Source organism: Mustela lutreola, chromosome 5, assembly GCF_030435805.1.
Source record: "Mustela lutreola isolate mMusLut2 chromosome 5, mMusLut2.pri, whole genome shotgun sequence".
In the NCBI taxonomy this organism is placed as follows: Eukaryota; Metazoa; Chordata; class Mammalia; order Carnivora; family Mustelidae; genus Mustela; species Mustela lutreola.
This window is the reverse complement of record NC_081294.1, coordinates 94,347,578-94,366,651: the sequence shown is the minus strand read 5'-3', so window position 1 is coordinate 94,366,651 and position 19,074 is coordinate 94,347,578. Positions and strand designations below refer to the sequence as shown.

The 19,074-nt window shown below is 34.4% G+C and overlaps 1 protein-coding gene across 4 annotated transcripts in view; it reads left to right on the top strand.

Annotated features, from left to right (window-relative positions):
- Positions 1 to 19,074, top strand: part of ADAMTS6 (ADAM metallopeptidase with thrombospondin type 1 motif 6) — a 303,174-nt gene that overhangs the window by 109,417 nt on the left and 174,683 nt on the right. For all 4 annotated transcript variants that reach the window (XR_009353976.1, XM_059175095.1, XM_059175096.1 and 1 more), the window contains 2 exons: positions 12,317 to 12,360; positions 16,496 to 16,601. Coding sequence is in view for 3 of the 4 variants with exons in the window: in XM_059175095.1 (XP_059031078.1) it covers positions 12,317 to 12,360; positions 16,496 to 16,601 (150 nt within the window). In the remaining variant the exon portion in view is untranslated. The remainder of the gene's footprint in view (positions 1 to 12,316; positions 12,361 to 16,495; positions 16,602 to 19,074) is intronic.

The window sequence follows — 19,074 nt, the reverse complement described above, 5'->3', positions numbered from 1 at the left end:
CACTAAGGAAGGACGTGGAGAACTTGGAGAAAGTTCAGGGGAGGACCACAAAGATGATTAAAGAGTTGAAAGAGAAACCGAAAAGAAAAGTTTTTAAGTAGCAGGGATTATTATTATTCCAGAGAAGAGAAGATTTAGAGGTATTTAACTTATGCATAAAGGATGGAGACCAGATGTTCTCAATCTTCACTGAAGGTCAAACAAAAAGAAATCAATTTAACCAGCAGAATGAAGGATTTGGATTAAATATGAACTGAACTTTACATTTAGAATATTAGAATAAGTGACTATAGGACATGTGAAATTTTTTGTTACACTGTAGATCCTTACTGATGACATCAGACTGCTCACAGAGCATTTGAAGTATTTATTGTTCTAATAGCTCATTTTTTTTCTTTCTTTCTTTCTTTCTTTTTTTTTTTTCTGACTAAGGAATATCAACAGTTCATCAAGAAATTCTGACTTTATGATCAACCCTTATGGTAAATGTGTCTAGTTATCTTGACAGAAGTAAAGTAATTTGAGTTATACTCAGTTCTGTTAATAAGTCTGTAGTTTGGTGTTTCATTAAATCAGAAGGATAGTCAATATGGCCTCTTTCCCTACTTTATTGTTACTGTACCATGCATTAGAAGACAGAGGACAGCTGTTGTTTATTAATTGGTTTGATGGTAAAAATAAAAAAAGAGAAGTGATATTGAAGTTTTAAATATATTTTTGTTTTAGATTTTAACTGTATATACACATATACAGAAGATAAAATACTGTGGTGATGTTTTTTCTAGGAGTAACCCTTTCATAAGCATTTTAAAAATGTAGTTAAGCTTTTGAAATCAATGTTGTTCAATACTGTGCCTGACCATAAGTAAAAATTTTTTATCCCTGCAAATTGACAACCAAAGTACTGCCTAACAGAACTAAACTATTGGTTGCTTGTGGTTGAATTAAAAGACACATATACTCACAATAGAAACATTTTTCTTCCTATTGAGCAATGTTTTGCATGTGTATTATGCTTTTCCTTTTTTGCTTTAAATAACTTCTTTGGTTTTGAGGTTTTTGAGGAAGGAGACAAAATAAGCTGTGTACTTTATTTTGAGGCAAGGATCTGTTGTGGTCTACCATGTTCTGTAAAACTAAAAAGATGATGTAGTAAAAAATTTAGAAAGAAAATAAATTTAGATGTAGTAAAGGGTGTAACATTATTTGTATAAACTGGCCTTGCCTTTTAAATATTATAAAATGGACTGATAATTTTTCATTGTTTATAAAGCATTTCCATTATATCTTGATGTCAAATATAATTTTTTCTTAATACTAGAAGAATTTATATTTTTATGTTGATATAAAATATAATTTTTTCTCAAAACTAGAGGAACTTGTATTTTTTATAAGGAGTTAGTTTGTTTTCTAAGCAAAGAGCACCCTGTTAATGCAAGCTGATGCAACCACTCTAGAAAACAACATGGAGAATCCTCAAAAAGTTGAAAATAGAGCTATTTTATGACCCAGCAATTGCACTAGTGGGTATTTATCCTAAAGATACAAATGTAGTGATCCAAAGGGGCATGTGCACCCGAATGTTTATAGCAGCAATGTCCACAATAGCCAAACTGTGGAAAGAACCTAGATGTCCATCAACAGATGAATGGATAAAGAAGATGTGATATATATTTGGAATACTATGCAGCCATCAAAAGAAATGAAATCTTGCCATTTGCCATGATGTGGATAGAGAGTATTATGCTGAGCGAAATAAGTCAATTGGAGAAAGACAACGATCATATGATCTCCCTGATATGAGAAAGTGGAGATGCTGTGTGTGGGGTTTGAGGGGTAGGAAAAGAATAAATGAAACAAGATGGGATCAGGAGGGAGACAAACCATAAGAGACTCTCAGTCTCACAAAACAAACTGAGGGTTGCTGGGGGGAAGGGGAGAGAGAGAGGATGGTGGGGTTATGGACATTGGGGAGGGTATATGCTATGGTGAGTGCTGTGAAGTGTGTAAACCTGGTGATTCATAGACCTATACCCCTGGGGCTAATAATACGTTGTATGTTTATTTAAAAAAAAAAAAAGAGCACCCTCTTACTTTATTTTTTAGAAAATCAACTATTTTTATTAAAAAATTTTATCCATTTTGTTCTAGGTGCTGTAATGGCTGCAAATATTTTAATATTAAAAATATATGCTGTGTTTCTTCATGCAGCTACAAAGAAATAATGGGATTCTTGTTATTTACTCCCTACAAAAGAAAGTTATCTTTCAGGGTGGTATTTATTAATGAGGTAAATTTAGTTTTTCCCTGGAATTAATTGATTGATCAGTCCATTTTATATTATGTACAATATAAGGCCAGTTTATACAAATAACTTTTACCTCCTTTACTGCATCTGGAATGGTGTTCAAAATATATTGGTAATTAAAAGACAGGATTCCAAAAATGTAATATGCCACTTTTGTGAATGTGTAGAAGTATAATAACAATTTATTCATCATAAATAAATATATCATGATTTAGTGACAAGACAATCAGAGAGAGAAAGTTAGTTCATCAAAAATGGAATAGTCTGGAGATAGTAATGAGAAAAGGACCAGAAGACAGTTATGATAATCCATTCAATTGAGACTATCCATGATTACAAAGGAGTGAGAATCCTGTCCTGGTAGGTTTTAATAATTTAGATATGAAAAATCTCAGTCTTGTCAGCTAGATCAACATTTTGCAATGGTTTGGGGACAATTTTGCAAAAGCAAAAGGCATTCACAGTTAGTCATCTCTGTGCTTCCCCATGGAAACACCCTATTAGAATGAATGGAAAACTCATATTCTACTGTAAATAGCCAGAGACATTTTCTTAAACTAATGGTAAATATTTAACTGCTCTGTGAGCAAAAAACGGTAGTATCCTCTGACTTATCATAGAAATTAGTAGCTAAAATTACCTAATATTTATTAGGCAAATAATCCTGGCACATCTTTGAGAACTACTGTGTAAGATATTCACATAAAAATAATAACAATAAATATGTCACTTAATCCAATAGTATACATATTACTGGTCTTAGGTTTTAGGCATTCAGAAATATCAGCAAGTAACTTTCTTGAGATATTTCATGTCATTTAGATAAAGAGATAAATATTATCAAAGATACAACCTGTGAAACAAGGTACATAAACCAAATTATCTGTTTATTTAAAGTGGTGTTATGGGGGCACCTGGCTGGCTCAATCCATAGAGCATGCAACTCTTGGGATTGTGTGTTCAAGCCCCACACTGTGTGTAGAACATACTTAAAAAAAAAAAACAAAAATGAAAATTTAGTGGTAGTATGGACTGAATGTTTGTGTTCCCCTAAAATTCATATGCAGAAACCTTAACCCTCAATGTGAAGTTTTTAGGAAGTGGGCCTTTACTAGGGGATTAGATTTGAATGAGATCATGACAGTGGAACCCACATGGTGAGATTAGAGTGCTTATAAAAAGAGGGTAAGACCTGGGCGCCGGTGTGGCTCAGTGGGTTAAAGCCTCTGCTTTCGGCTCAGGTCATGATCCCAGGGTCCTGGGATCTGGGCTCTCTGTTCAGCAGGGAGCCTGCTTCCTTGTCTCTCTCTCCCTGCCTGTCTGCCTACTTGTGATTTCTGTCTGTCAAATAAATAAATAAAATCTTTAAAAAAAAAAAAAGAGAGAGAGAGAGTAAGACCCTTGAGACCTCTCTTTCTCCACCAGGTGAGGATATAGCAAGAAAGTAGCTGTCTGAAAGTTAGGAAGAGAGTTCTCACCAGGCAAAACATCTGCCAACATCCAGATCTATAAGAAATAAACACTTGCTGTCTAAGCTATCTAGTCTATGCTGTTTTGTTTTAGCAGCCCAAGGTAACTATTTCAGTAATTGGTACTGAGAAGTGGGGTGCTGCTATAACAAATACCTAAAAATATGGAAGCTTTAGAGTTAGGTAATGAGTAGTTGCAATGCATGATAAAAGAAACCAAGATTGCCATGAAGGGACTTTTAAAGGCAATTCTGGTGAGAATTCTGGAAGAAGTGAAGAGAGTTGTAAAGGGAGCTTTCATCCTCGAGAATACACAAATAATTATGAGCAGACTGTTGGTAGAAATGTGAATGATGAAGGCCATTTTGGTGATGTCTGGGTCAGAAATGAGGCATATGCTATTAGACAATGGAAAAAAGGTGATCTTTGTTATCAAGTAGTAAAGAACTTAGCTGAATTATGTTCGTGTTCTAGTGTTTTGTGAAAGGTGGGACTTGTGGGTGATGACATTGGGTATTTAGCTGAGGAGGTGTCTGATCAGAGTATTCAAAGAGTAGGTTTGTTCTTCCTAAATGTTTACAGTAAAATGCAAAAAGAAAAGTGAATTAAAGAAGGACTTGCTAAGCAAAAAGGATCTGGGACCTAAAGATTTGGAAAGTTTTCAGCCTGTGCCTAATGCACAAATTGAGTAAGCATGTTGAGAAGAAAAGACTAAAGTATGGCTTACTGACCATTTGATAAGGAGGTTAGTGTGGCTGTGAGTGATCATCTATCTCAACAGAGTAATCATCCATCTCAACAGAGATAGCAATAGAGATGCAATTACACCAGGAAACACACTGCCAGCTGGGACTAAAAGAAACTGAGAAAATATGGCAGAACCAAAGAAAGCTGTGCACATGTGTTACTGATTCTTCGAGAAAAGGGCAGAAGGACCCCAAAGACATTTCAGAGATCATCTGGGCTGGTGCTCATACTACAGCATAGCCTAGGTGGCAAGACTGCTTCCATCTTGGTTTCAGAATTCAGGAGCATTTACCTGCAGAGCTGCATAGGAAGGCCTTCATGCAGAGTAGAGTGGGTGGTGCTCTTACAGAGAGACTTGTGAGCAGCACTCTGCTACGCTGAAGGGGTGGGGCCGTGGATGTGAAACCAGGGATGCTGCCACCACCCCACTTGGGTGCAGAGAGCGGATCTCAAGTCTTAATTATTCTCAGGCCTTAAGTCTAATGCTACTTCCTATGGTAAGTTTTGGAACTCTACTTGGAATCTTACTTGGGACCCATTACCTCTTTCTTTCTTCTGATTTCTTCCTTTTAGAATGCGAACATCATTCCTATGACTATCCCACCATTATGTTTTGGCAACACGTAGCTTTTCTGATTTCAAAGATTCATAGCTGAAAAGGAGTTTTGCCTCGGAATGAAGTGTACCTAGTCTCTCACCCATATCTGATTTAGATGATAGATGAAACTCTGGACTTTAGAGTTAATGTGGAATGAGTTAAGACTTTGGGCCTGTTGAGAGGAAATGAATGTACTTTTTTATGTGAGAAAGTCATGAGTTTGCAAGGTGTGGTAGGGATAAAATGTTATGAACTGAATGTTTTCCCTCCTGCTAAATTCCAGTGTTAATGTCTTAATCCCCAGTGTGTTGGTATTTGGAGTTGCGCCTTTCAGAGGTAATTGGGTTGAGATGAAGTTATGAGGGTGGGCCCCTCATGATGGAATTAGTGCCCTTATTAGAAGAGGAAGAGACACCAGAGGTTTTTTTTGTCTTCATGAGCAAGCACCAGTGAGCGACCTTATGAGCATCAAGGAGAGGTCTACTCTCTACAAGCTAGGCAGCGGGGTCTCACCAAACACCCAAACTGCTGGCACCTTGATCTTGGACTTCCCAGCCTTCAGAACTGTGAGAAATAGGTGTCTGTCATTTAAGCCATCTAGTCCATGGTATTCTGTAATAGCAGCCTAAACTAGGATGCGTAGTCTTAAAATCTTTTTCATTTATCATAAAGAGTGTTATACATTCTTGCCTATGTTTAGTTGAAATCATGTTTTCTCCTCATGATTTTACTACAGTTGTCTTTGTACTGCAGTCAGTTTTATAATGCTAGTCCGTCAGTGCATGTAAAGAAAGCAGAGTAGTGCTGTGTCGTTATCACTTGGTCTTGGCCACTATACTTAGAACTAAATGAAACAGCATGGTACATAGGACATTTTATTTGGAAATCGGTCCATGGCTCTGTGTTAAACAAATGAGTCTCAGAGTTTAGATTTTGATTCATTCCATTTTCAAACCTAAATCATTGAAAGGAATGCTTCTTTGCAATGAGTATTTCTCTTACATAAGAATGGAATGTGGTTTTTGGAAACAGGTTTTAAGAACTCATCCAGGTATTTCATCATTGTAAGGTAGTGCTATACTTTGCAGACCTTAAAATGGAACTTAACCATATGTTTTGGTCAATTTCTTCTGATAGCCATGCCTGGTCAAAAGTTATTAGGAAATTGAAGAGTTGAAAGTATCTGCAGCAGAAAAGTATTCCAGTGTTACAGTAACAGATATTTAGCCAACCTCTCTGGTGTTGGTCTTGCTCAATCAGTCCTCCCTTATGAACATAGGTTATGGAAATGACAATGTATGCATTCAATTCTTCATCCAAAAGCAGAACCTTGCTTTCCTTCAGGTACCTGGCTTTTTGTAGACCCCCCCAAAAATCAAGTTTCTTAGTTCTTTTCCATCTTCCCTGAGAACTTTATTATTCTTTCATGAGAAGGAAACAAGTGCCCAATGATATTTTTCTATCTGAATTCAGAATTTGGAGAACATTTTCTAATTCTATTTTGGCTTTCTAGTCCCTTTTTAGAACTCCACTGTAATTCTTAGACTCGCCTATAAGTTTAGGGGCTCCTGCTATAACTTTGTTGGTCAAGATTTGGTAAAGATTGATTTGTTTAAAGGGTGCTGAGAGCTGAGAGTAGGCTATTACGAGCTCCTTTTCTTTTCCTCAGCCCCTCATTTCTTCATTTTGTATGGCAAGCTGTCTTAAAAAGCACTCCAGTTACATCTTTGTTATAAAACAGATTCCTTGCGTTGTTTGTCTTTGTAGTTTTTCCTGAGGTGACTCTAGTTTGGAGGAAAATAAGGCAAAACCATAGCATGTCAGAGAAGAGTTGATAAGATACAGAGTTAATGTGATACAAGATAAAAATGAGACATTCAGGAGAAAGAAAGGGGTTGAGGGAAAAGTTTGTGAGAATTACCATTACATAGTGTTGAAAATGGTGTTTAAAGATAAGATTTGAGGAGAATGAAATAAGCTGGTTCATACTTGGCCTAATTTGAAAAATCATAGTTTAAGTATAGTATAGCTTGGATTAGATAACTTTCCAAGAATCTTTTCATCTATAGAAGTGTGAGGCTGATAGCAGAGTAGGTTGTAGGAAAGGAAAGAATCAGAAATTTATACATGAAAAAGAAGGAAAAAGAGTGAATGGGTGGAATAAGACATAACACACACAGAAGAAATTTAAAAAGGTAATGTAGAAGAATCATAAGTTTATGAAAATATGAAAGTCACTGAAATAATGCAATTTTCAACTTTCTTTTTAATGTCTCAAATGATTAATCTAAACTTATGCTAAACATTTTGTTATGAACAGGTAACACAATGTAGAGCAAACACATACATCAAGGTATAGAAAAGAGTTCTATTAATCAATTCTATATAGAAATGGAAATTCAATATAGTTAAGGAATTTTACCTTGAGTGGAAACTTAGGTCTTTTATTTTATTTATTCTCTCCTTTTTTTTTTTTTAAAGATTTTATTTATTTATTTGATAGAGATCACAAGTAGGCAGAGAGGCAGGCAGAGAGAAAGGAGGAGAAAACAGGCTCCCTTGCTGAGTAGAGAGCCCGATGTGGGGCTCAATCCCAAGAGCCTGAGATCATGACCTGAGCCAAAGGCAAAGGCCCAATGGTCTGAGCCACCCAGGTGCCCCAATTTTTAAATTATTTTCTAAGATTTTATTCATTTATTTTTTTGAGAGAGCACATGCAAGTGAGCTGGGTGGTGGGGGAGGAGCAGAAGGGGAAGGTGAGGGAGAAGCAGATTCTGTGCTGAGCAAGGAGCCTGATACAGTGTTCTATCTCACCACCCATGAGATCATGACCTGAGATGAAATAAAAGGTCGGACGCTTAACCGCCTGAGCCACCCAGGTGCACCTCAGAAACTTAGGTCTTTTATTTTATTTTATTTTATTAGAGATTTTATTTATTTATTTGACAGAGAGAGAGGGAACACAAGCAGGGGGAATGAGAGAGGGAGAAGCAGGCTTCCTGCTGAGCAAGAAGCCTGATGTGGGCTGGATCCCAGGATGCTGGGATCATGACCTGAGCAGAAGGTACACACTTAACCAACTGAGCCACCCAGGTGCCCCAGAAACTTAAGTCTTTTAGATTTATCATTCCTGATTTTGATATAAAAACAATTTGATTCTATATTATATAATTCATGGCTAAAACTGTGTACTGTTTTTAATCCATGGCTGAAGTCTTCTTTCTGCTTATAATTATAATAATAACCTAAAGAAGAAAACTCTTTAAAAAGTATGTATCATGGTGGATATAGCAACATATAAGTTATTTTTTTTATTACTATATCACCTCTTCCCTTCATCAGTCAGGGTTTCTATTGTTTCAAACTTGACCTAAGTTTATATGGTCAGGCAAACTTTGGGTTTGGTGAGAGAGTGTTGTTATCAGTTGTAATGAAGGGAAGTTTTAGATCAAATACCACTGAGCATACAAATACTTACTAAACAGACAAGGAGTTACAAAATAGTTGATACTTCTGTTTTATAAGCTTCATCACATTCCAGCTGTTATTTAGGATACTTTGATAGCACTTTGCATGAATAATGCATTCATATATAAAATACAAAAATGCACTCATATATAAAATATGAAATATAAAAATGTGCTTATATATAAAATATAAACATATTTTAGGGACAAGAATTCTACTACCCTTATATTTGTCATCTGGCACCATAATCCTTCAAAGCAGTGAGTGCACACACAACACCAATTTCAGATGCTTTATATAAATGTACAACTTACAAAGTTTGTTGCACTCTTGTACATGTTCATGAAGATGGGGTAGTGTTTCTGAAATATTTTGATCAATCTACAGATTTGAAACATCACTAATCTTTTTTCTTCATTGAAAAACATCTTTTTCAACATTTAAATAATATTCATGAAATTTATTTTCAATTATCTCTTGTGTTGCTCATTAGAGACAGGCAAAGCTGAAACACCTTCTGATTAAATGTTAGCTGTACAGAATTGTCTATAACAGAGTAAAAATCATTATTTAAAAAAAAAAAAGATTTATTTATCCCTTAGAGAGAGAGAGAAGTGGGGGAGCAGAGAGAGAAGGAGAGAGAGAGAATCTCAAGCAGACTCCCTGCCATGTGTGGAGCCTGGTGTGGGCTCAGTCACAGGATACTGCTATCATGACCTGAGCAGAAATCCAGAATTGAATGCTTAACTGACCAAGCCACCCAGGCACCCCTAACAGAGTAAAAATAACTATAATTTCCCTACTCTCCCATTGTTTCTTTAGATACTCACTGTTACCCTCCCAGATTTTCATCTATATAGAAAATCAATCTGTATATGCATTTATATAAATATTAAAAAAAAAAAAAGACTGTCCTAGTATGCAAACTACTTTTTTTTTTCTACAGAAAAAAAAAAATCTGGTTTGGTATTCAAGGAACATAATAATCTGTCCTCCCAACAAGAACTCTCTACACTCATTTTTCAATGTTTTATTCTATACATACAGTGTTTCAGCCTCTCTGGACTTCTCATAGTTCCCTGCATATGCCATGCTCTTTCCAGATTCTCTCCCTTTGATTATTCCATTCTTTACCTAGATTGCCTTTACTTTTCTTTTTCATCTGGCTAAATATTTAAAATCTACTTGGTATTAATGGAAATACATAAATCATAATTTCTCTTGGTGAATATAGATTAGGGAAGGATACAGTGTGAATTGAATGCAAAGGCCACAAGGAACTGACATATCTCTGTTTTATTTAGTATCTTACAGAGAATTCTATAGATATGTTAGAGGATTAGGAAAAGTTGAAGAAAAAGCAAATACAATGATCTTAGTCTAAGATGCTTTAACTTGCATTATTTGTTGATGACTTAAGCTTTTATATAAGTATTTTGAGCAGTCATGATAGTATGAAATAATGTTCATCATGAGTATAACATAAAAGGTGTATGTAAAATGAAAGCAGTGAGAAAAGACTGCTGTGAGGGGGAAATATAAGTTGTATTTGCCTATGATCTTCAAAGTTTTTGCCAAGTTTACCTCCTAAAATAATTTGGAAAATTGACACACAACTTTCACATTTTAAAGTTGCTATCAAAAACACTTTAAAATAAATTTAAATAGTTAACAGAGATTATAGTTAAAAATATACATTGTATGTATATTTTAAATACATTTTCTCAAAACTTTGGAGTTGTCTATTTCCTTGAATCATGAAAAATGTTCACCATATAATCCATGGGCTAAATCAATGCTTATTGCCAAACTACTTAGCCACGTCAGACTTGACAATCAATAACAAAACTGACTTCATTTTTTAGATCAAATAAACATATTAATACACTCCATGAAAACCATTTCACTTCTGAATTCTAATTGTGAGATAGCTGTATAGATTGATTTGTAAGCAGTCAGAAGGACTGACAGAAAGACAGTCTTGCCAGGATAAAATAAGCATCATCCCCTTTCGTTTTTCTTGCTTTGTTCAAAAGGATTGACCCCAGGATCAATGCATTCTTGAATTATCTCTTTGCTTACATTCTGGAGACCTTTACACCCAGGAGGCAGTGCACCATAACGATGTTTGGGATGGGTGAGAAATAAGCTTTCTTTTTTGTAAAGTAGAAAGAGGGCAGTTGTGAAAAGCAAAAGAGTAAAGGGAAGCTGGTGGCTTGCAAGTGCTTGCATTCTCAGGCAGATCCGTTTTAGGAAAAAGCATATATGGAATTTGAGAATTTCGATATAGATTCCATTTAGACATTTATATCTGCATTACCCATGAAAAGTCTGTTTACACTCTCCTGAGGTGGATTGTGTCTTCTTAACATCGTAGGCATTATACAGTATAAATTGATTTTGTGACACCCATAATATATTTTCTGGTGGTTTGGTAAATATACCAAGTACTTTTTCTATCACTTACATTCAAGAATGTACCAGGTATTGCTATTCTGTGGTTTGCGAATTAAAAGCCAAGAGGGAGATGAGTATGTGAATGCTCAGAAGAGAAAGCTATGCAAGAGGAGAAATCCCTTTCCCCAAATGTAAAGTGTAAAAGATGAAGAGTTTGAAACTCTAAAAATAGGCAAAAGATATCTTCAGGGATTTTAATGAGTTCAACAGTGCAGTTGTATGCTGGATGTGATATTTGTTTTTTGACAATACATTTTGATCTGGTGAACAAGAATGGGATTAATTATTAATCCCTTCCCCAAGTAGTGTGTACTAACCATTATTTATATACAATCAATGAACTTACAACTGGGATTTTCCTGTAGCATGTGAAATTTCATATTTTACCTGAAAAGCTTTTCACTTCTAGCATAAAACATAGCCAAATAAAAATGGTCAGACTTTTTAAATTTATTTTTTATTCTCACTTTAGAAAAGGAATATTTTTTATTTTAAAGATTAGTTTACAAGAATATTATAAAAATGCTTAAAATAGGTTTTCAAATCAATACTGATTTAGCATTCAAAATGGAATATATTCTAAATACACAACATTACTTGTGGACTTCATCTTTTGTATTGAGTTGTAATGCAATGTAACATAAGTTTAGCCAACATTAGGAAAGCTTCTATTGAGCTAATTGTTTAGCTGTTTGCAGATTCTGTAAAAATATTTGTATTTTAGCTGTGCTAAATTTCTGGTATGCAATGTAGTACCAATTTTATTCCCATTCCTGTATTGTGCTAATTTTTTTAAACAAGAACCTGTGTTAAAGTTGAAGGAATGCCAGATAGTGCTTATAGCTCAGAAGTATAAAACACAGTCTGTGGTATAATAAAAAAAATATTCCATCAAGTTCAGAGATAGGGGATAAGAAACTACCCATTTGCTTTTTTGTAGAAGCAGTAGCAATCTGTAGACAAGCTATTCTAGCTTCAAAACAGTATGGTAGATGGTTTTATGGAACTTGCAATTACAGAAATCCACTTTAACCTTTCTTTCTTACTGGCAGGTGTCCCATTGGCTTGCAGCCAGAGGCTGTGAGTATAGTGCAGCCAGTGTGTCCCCCAGAGTGCTGAAAATGCCCACACTCCAGCTGGCTGCTCATAATTGCACTGATTGTGGTCTGACAACCCAGAGCTCTAAGAAAGAAATGTGATGAATATACGAAAATACTTTACAAATCTGATCAGATTACAAATTTCATCTCTCTTTTTTCTCCTCTATAGATATGATATCTGCACTTATAAAAATAAGCCCTGTGGAACATTGGGTAAGTTTTTTATAAAGGGAGGACAGTCCAGATTGTCTTTTTGGTCCAGTGGATCTAGTTTTTATCATTAATTTGGTCATTTTCCTTTCTGGCACATCTGAAATTACTCCTATAAATTGTTAAACCTGACCCATGTGGGTATGTCACTTACTAGGAAACAAGAAAAATGATGACTAGAAACAACTTAGAAGATGATTCTAAAATCTTCAAACAATAATGGTGAATCAAAAGTTACCAGTCTATAATGTATTTTCCAAAAATCCCAAGGAATTTGAGAGTAAATGAAAGCATGCAACATCTTCAAATATCAAGCTAGGAAAGGAAAGGGGGAAAATTGGGGGTATACTTAAAAGGGAGACATTGTGTTCTTAATATACCTTGGTACAATTTTTTGGAACAAGTACATTCCTATAAATGAAGACATTGGCAATTTTCAGTACCTGAGCAACAATAAAAAAAAAATTGTAAAATATTTCAGCCAGCAGTAGAGAGAGAGGACAGGATTATCTTTCTTGTGCTTCCCAAATATTTGTTTTTTAAAAAGCATTTCTGCAGTATTCTAGAATTTAAAACATCACGTTTTGTTGTAGAGCATAACTTCCTTCTGGTTAAAAGTTAACTGCAAATACAAATGGGGGAAATGATAGCTTTTAAGTAGACTAAATTGTTAAGCAACCAGAGTTATTTTTAAGAATGGGAGGGTCTTTTTTTTTTTTTTTCCTAAGGTAATTTTTTTAGTGTCATAGAGACTTGCTACAGACTCAAAAGTTAAGCACCTGAAGGTGAATTTTCTAGTTTCTCTATGACAAGTCTGTTTTCTTGTCTGTAAAGGAACAATTCTGAAATCTATTCCTATGCCCCTCATAAGAATTTTGGGAAGATCAAATTTAAGTAGAGGTGAGAGAAAAGGTGTTACCCAATTTCCTGGGGAAATTAAAAATCAACCTCTTTGTAGAGATTAAAATTTCTCTTGATTTTTATCTGCCTTCTTCTATTCCATTTCCCTCAGGGTTTAAGTCTAAAGAAGAAATCCCAATTAGCCAACGATCAGTATTTAGGGTAGAGAAGTTTGCTGGTTAAAAAGCATAATGTAGAAAGAGCTTTCTCTGCTTAGAGATTTCAAATAAAAAAGATTTAGTTTTTTAGGTTAACTAGAGCAATACAATCCTTTGGAAAGGACCCTGAAGTGGAAACTGGAAGCTATCAACTGGCTTTGACATTTTCAGTGCATTATCTTTCCCACTTTATTTAGGTCTTTGTTTCTCAATTTCTTATCTATGAAGTAGGAGCAGTATCTCCCCTTATGTGACAGGGAAATTATAAAAATCACTTAAAGGAAAAGAAAATGAAGATGTTTAATAAAGAAGTACTTTAAAAATGTACTGGTATTATTATTTGTTGTGGACATTATACTGTTTAACTTAACCTGTCTGTTATTTTTTAATATCTATAAGCATTTGCTAAGTGCTTGATCAACTTTAAATACGATAGACACTAAGCTTCAAAGGAGGTATAAGCTAGAGTTTGTATTTTCCCTATATATACATATTCTGAGGAAATACATATGTATATATCTACCCATTCTATCCTGCTTTATGAAGGTAGATTGTTTGCACTGAGATGTATTCTTCATTAGGACATTGGTAATAACACTGCCTGTACTTATGTTGTTATTTTTACCAAAGTAGATTCAAGATATGCTTCTACCCTACATCTCTTTCTTTCCCAATTATATTTCCCAATTTTATAGCTTATTAATTTCCAAAATCAATACATTAATACTTTGATACATGTCAATGCATTTTCAAGCTCAGTATAAATTATTTTTCAAATTATAAACCATTATGGATTGTTTTTTATACTATCTCATGGTGAAAACTGAATGACTGTGTATAGATACATATGTTGACTTTCATATGTGAAAAATACATCATCAGTACAGAATTGGTCAGGTTTTTTCTTTCTGGATGGTCATTCTGGCAACTTTCATATTGGTTTTTATGCTAATACTTGCAAATTATCCTGCTTAGTACCTTTGATGACCAATTGTAACATGGCTAACTAAGTAGATTTAAGGGTGCAAACTGTGGCCATCAAACTGAGGAAATCTAAATGACCCAAATAGTAATTAAACCCCTATTAACACAATCACACGTAAGAACTTTGACAGCCTCAATTTTATAGGAATAGAGAAAGTTGTAGGGGTTGTGAAAATAGATTAGCGTCTTAATTATTTTATTTCAGTAAACATTTAGCTCTGTATTTTTAACTAATAGTTATTTTCCAAATACGTTCTTCCTGAAGTTGTTCTTTTAGTAGAACAACTAAGTTAATTTTATATCAGATAGAGATGTAAATCTGTGCTTGCAAATACACCTTGGGGAGTCATTGAGAATTCTCTGTTAAAAATATTACCATATGGTATATATCAAACGGTCACAATAACAACAAACAAAAATTTAACCCATGGAATAATATATTTTGTGACATATAAGAAATGTTAATTTAACAATAATTACTCTTTAGTAATTCTTTTTAAACCAAATTTCATAAAGCTCAAAACAGAAACAGTATTCAAACACTGTGGCTTTGTTCTTCCATATCATGGATGATATTGAACTCAATAGCTTAGCCAGATAATCTACTAAAAACTTTTTTGGTATTCTTTCTCTCCCAACTTTCTCTCAGTGGAATTTAGAACTAACATTTATTAAATATCTTTAATTACCCCAAAATTTAAGTCACTTTGCCCCAACTAGTCCCTCTTTTTACTTCCTCTTCTTTAGGTCCCAAGACTTCTAAGTAGATAAAAGGGCACAACAAGGATAAAACTAGTATTTACAATAATTCAGAGGCAGAAATCAACCCTTTCCCCAGCTCCTGCTCCTTCCACATAAAACAGTAGGAAAAGCAGTCTATTAGCAAATCTAGCACAGACCTCAAATCTGTTCCAGTGTGGCTATTATGTTCATATTTTACATTAGAAGTTACAGAAAAACAATTTCTTTAGCTTTCTTGTCAGTAAAAATATTAATTGAATAGCTTTTACTGTTCCAAGTTAGTGTCACTGGGAGATTATACATAGCATGGAACATTGCTTACTGCAGTCAGTAAATATTCATTGAATTAGACTCAAATCACTTTTTGTGGTTAGATAATTATTATTTGGATAATGATAATAGACTAGTAACATATAAAATGTTTTTCCTACTTTTTCTTCAATTTCTTTTAAATAACTTTCATTCCTATATGTGTTAAGTATAATTTGGCATCTGTTTCCTTATAACACATGACATTTTTCACACAAAAATTCTTTTTTCTGAGTACTGTTTTAAAGTTATGTACTAATTCACAGGGCGTGATATTCATTTGCAAGTAAATATGAAAGCTTTTACAAGCTAAAATTCCCAAGGGAGGAACATAACATTTCACTAGAATCAGTGAATTAACACTGTAGTTTTGGTTTATTAGTAAATCTAATGTGTTGAAGGGGGATGGGAAAGGGGATAACCACTTACTGTGCAAATGTCTTTCTTTCCATTAAAATACCTAAATAAATTGTTGCATCACTATCAGGACTTCTTTCAGAAGATTAAAAAAATGCAAAACCTTCTATTTTTAACAGTTCTCATTTTTCTCTTTTGAATCATTCATTTTTGCTTTTATTAAAAAATGTCATAAAAAAACATTTGGGATTCCCTTTTTTTGGTAACTAAAAAGTTGCTTGTATATTTTTATGAATCCACTAAACTTAAACAGATCTCTTTAGAAAAATAATGTGGATATATTTTGCTTTCTACAGCCTGAAGAATGTTAAAATAGAAATGCTTTCTTGAATTCCCTCTTCTGGCTCAAGTTACTAGGTGGTCCCAAGTTACCAGAAGTAAAATTTATAAATCTAACCCCTAGTCTAGACATTTTCCAGCACTGACTGCAGTTCAAAAAATATTAATGTCTAGCCGGCAAAGTGAAACTCCCCCCAGTGATTTTGCAAATGACTAGAAAGTTAACCTTTTGCCAACTGCTCCTTCTGTGCATGGAGGTTATTAAAAAGAATCCAGGCATTTATAACTATGGGCTTTTTAAGACTGAAACACCTTGGCTTGACCCTTTGTGTCTCCTTCTGTTTATTCAGGCTTGGCCTCTGTGGCTGGAATGTGTGAGCCTGAAAGGAGCTGCAGCATTAATGAAGACATTGGCCTGGGTTCAGCTTTTACCATTGCACATGAGATTGGTCACAAGTGAGTGAGTTTAAGAAAATCAAAATAAATTTTAGAACTCCACTCTTTTGAGCAACTCATAACTACTGTGTAGAGTGCCTGTGCCCAAACATGCTTTACTGCCTTTTTGTCTGATTTCAGTAGAGAATGTTATCATTTGGGGTATTGGGATAAATCATCTTAAGAACTAGAGACTTGTTAAATAATCTTTCTGATTCAGTGACCCATATTTTTAGAGTGGTGAATGAACCACACTTAAGTTTTGTTATATATATTTAAAATAATTTACCTTTAGCATGGTCTGCTTATCACCCAGTTCCTCGAAGTTAAATTGTTTAAATGATCTCTTTTCCTCAAATGACAGTACCTATATATTTTAAAATTATCATTGATACCACTACCATAAAATCTACTTTGACTTTTCACTCTTCATACAGCTGTGAACATACTTTTTCCAGACATAAAGTTTGTGCAATCAATGCTATGTAACTTTTATGTTCTCAGGTGTAATATGTCATTGAAATCAAAAAATTAAAAAAAAAAAAAACCACCAAAAACCCAGTCCAAACTGATGTTACAAAAAGTAGTGAGAGATCATTCTTATCACATTTTAGGAGTATCTGGAGTTCTTAATATTTGTTTTGAATAATTCTGTGCCCCAAACTGTCCTTTGGCTATCCCCCAACACGCACACACATAGCAATAAAATCCTTACTTTCTTTTCTTCAAACAACAGGCAGTAGTAAATGTAAAAGCCTGCTCATGTGGAAGGAGAGAATTTTGAAAACATTAAAAGGATAGTCAAACATTTTCAACTAAAACAAGCAGCCTACTTGCAGGAACCCCTGACATTTGTATGATTTAAGCTTTACAGTCTGCTTTTTGGTAGAGAAATGGATGTGGAAAAAAGAACAAATGAAAATGAATGTTTAGTATATGCTTGCCTCAGAGGTCATTCCTGAGATAAATCTGTAGTTCAGCTTTTTTTTTTTTTTTTCCAAATTGGAGAGTGAAATTGAGTCAGTCTGTTGCATTATTTTGAAGATCGTGATTTATATTTTACCAAATTAGTGTTGATTTATGTATAAAGGTGAGTAACCAAGTTTAAACCTATTTGATTCAGACATGAGGAAAAGTCATTGTTACACTTTTAACGAAGGCCCAGAAATGTTGGTATTCTAGTTTTCATTGCAGTAAATAGCCAAAGAAACAAAAAGGGAAGGCCCTTCTAACCAGTACGTTTATCTTCAATGAACTTAAAAGTCTGGTTCATTAATGACTGTCATAATCTTATGCAACCAGACTGAATTTAATAGGTTCTGCTAGATTCAATTAAATTGAAAGGTTAGGACACGTTAACATACAGCAGATGAATAATGTGTGTATGAGAGCACTGTTACCTTATGCAGTCACAAGTTAGTCAATGTCAACATATGCATTATAAGTCTCCTTCTTGTATGTACTTAAATAGCTAAGGTAAGGGTTTATCTCTCTTTGTATCTTTTATTTTGATGAAGATTCTAACTGACCAGCTAGATTTTTGTTGCTGTTATTGGTCTCTTGAGTAATTCCTCTTAATTCTTCCTAAGATGAATGGCATATGCCTTATGTAGGGGATTATGAAAGAGAAGTAGAATATGAATTAACCTTTTAGGATTTATATGCTTTGAAGTAACTTTATTTCACAGCTAATTCTTGTTTGATAATGTGACTGCTTAAATGAGGAGGGGGAATATACAAAATGCTTTATATTGAGAGCCAGAAGAAATACTTCCACTTAAAAATGTTATTTGACAAGCAAAAAATCAGCTGTCCTTCTATGTCCAGTTGATTAATATGTCCGTATCTTCCATTCCCTTTTCCCCAGACAACCTGGGCAGGGTATGTTTAACATATATTTTTTGATATATCAAATTATTATTTGCTCAGTTAGGGAAAGTCTCTTTTATGAATGAGGATACCTTTACTTGTTTTTAAGATCTTAGTGTTTAGCTTTAAGAAACTTAAAAAGTCAACTCTGGCACAACTCATGGCATCCCTAAAATACTGTGTTCCCTGTTCTTCCTGAGACAAAGCAACAGCCATGGTAAATATGTCAAGTATAGTTTTCAGTTTAAATTTATTGAAGTTTTATAACTTGTATCATTTAGTTGGATGGATGTTAAGTGATGTGATGATATCTGCAGATTTATCACAATGAAGAATTTTTTTTTTTAAGATTTTATCTATTTACTTGACAGAGAGAGAGAGATCACAAGTAGGCAGAGAGAGGTGGGGGAAGCAGGCTTCCTGCTGAGCAGAGAGCCCAATGTCAAGCTCCATCCCAGGACCCTGATCAGGACCTGAGCCAAAGGCAGAGGCTTTAATCCACTGAGCCACCCAAGCACCCCTGCAATGAAGAATATTTGATATGAGTTACTGAGAAGTGCCCCCACTGAATCACTAGACCAGTGGAAGATTTTCTAGTATTCTTTACAGTGTGTAAAATATGGTT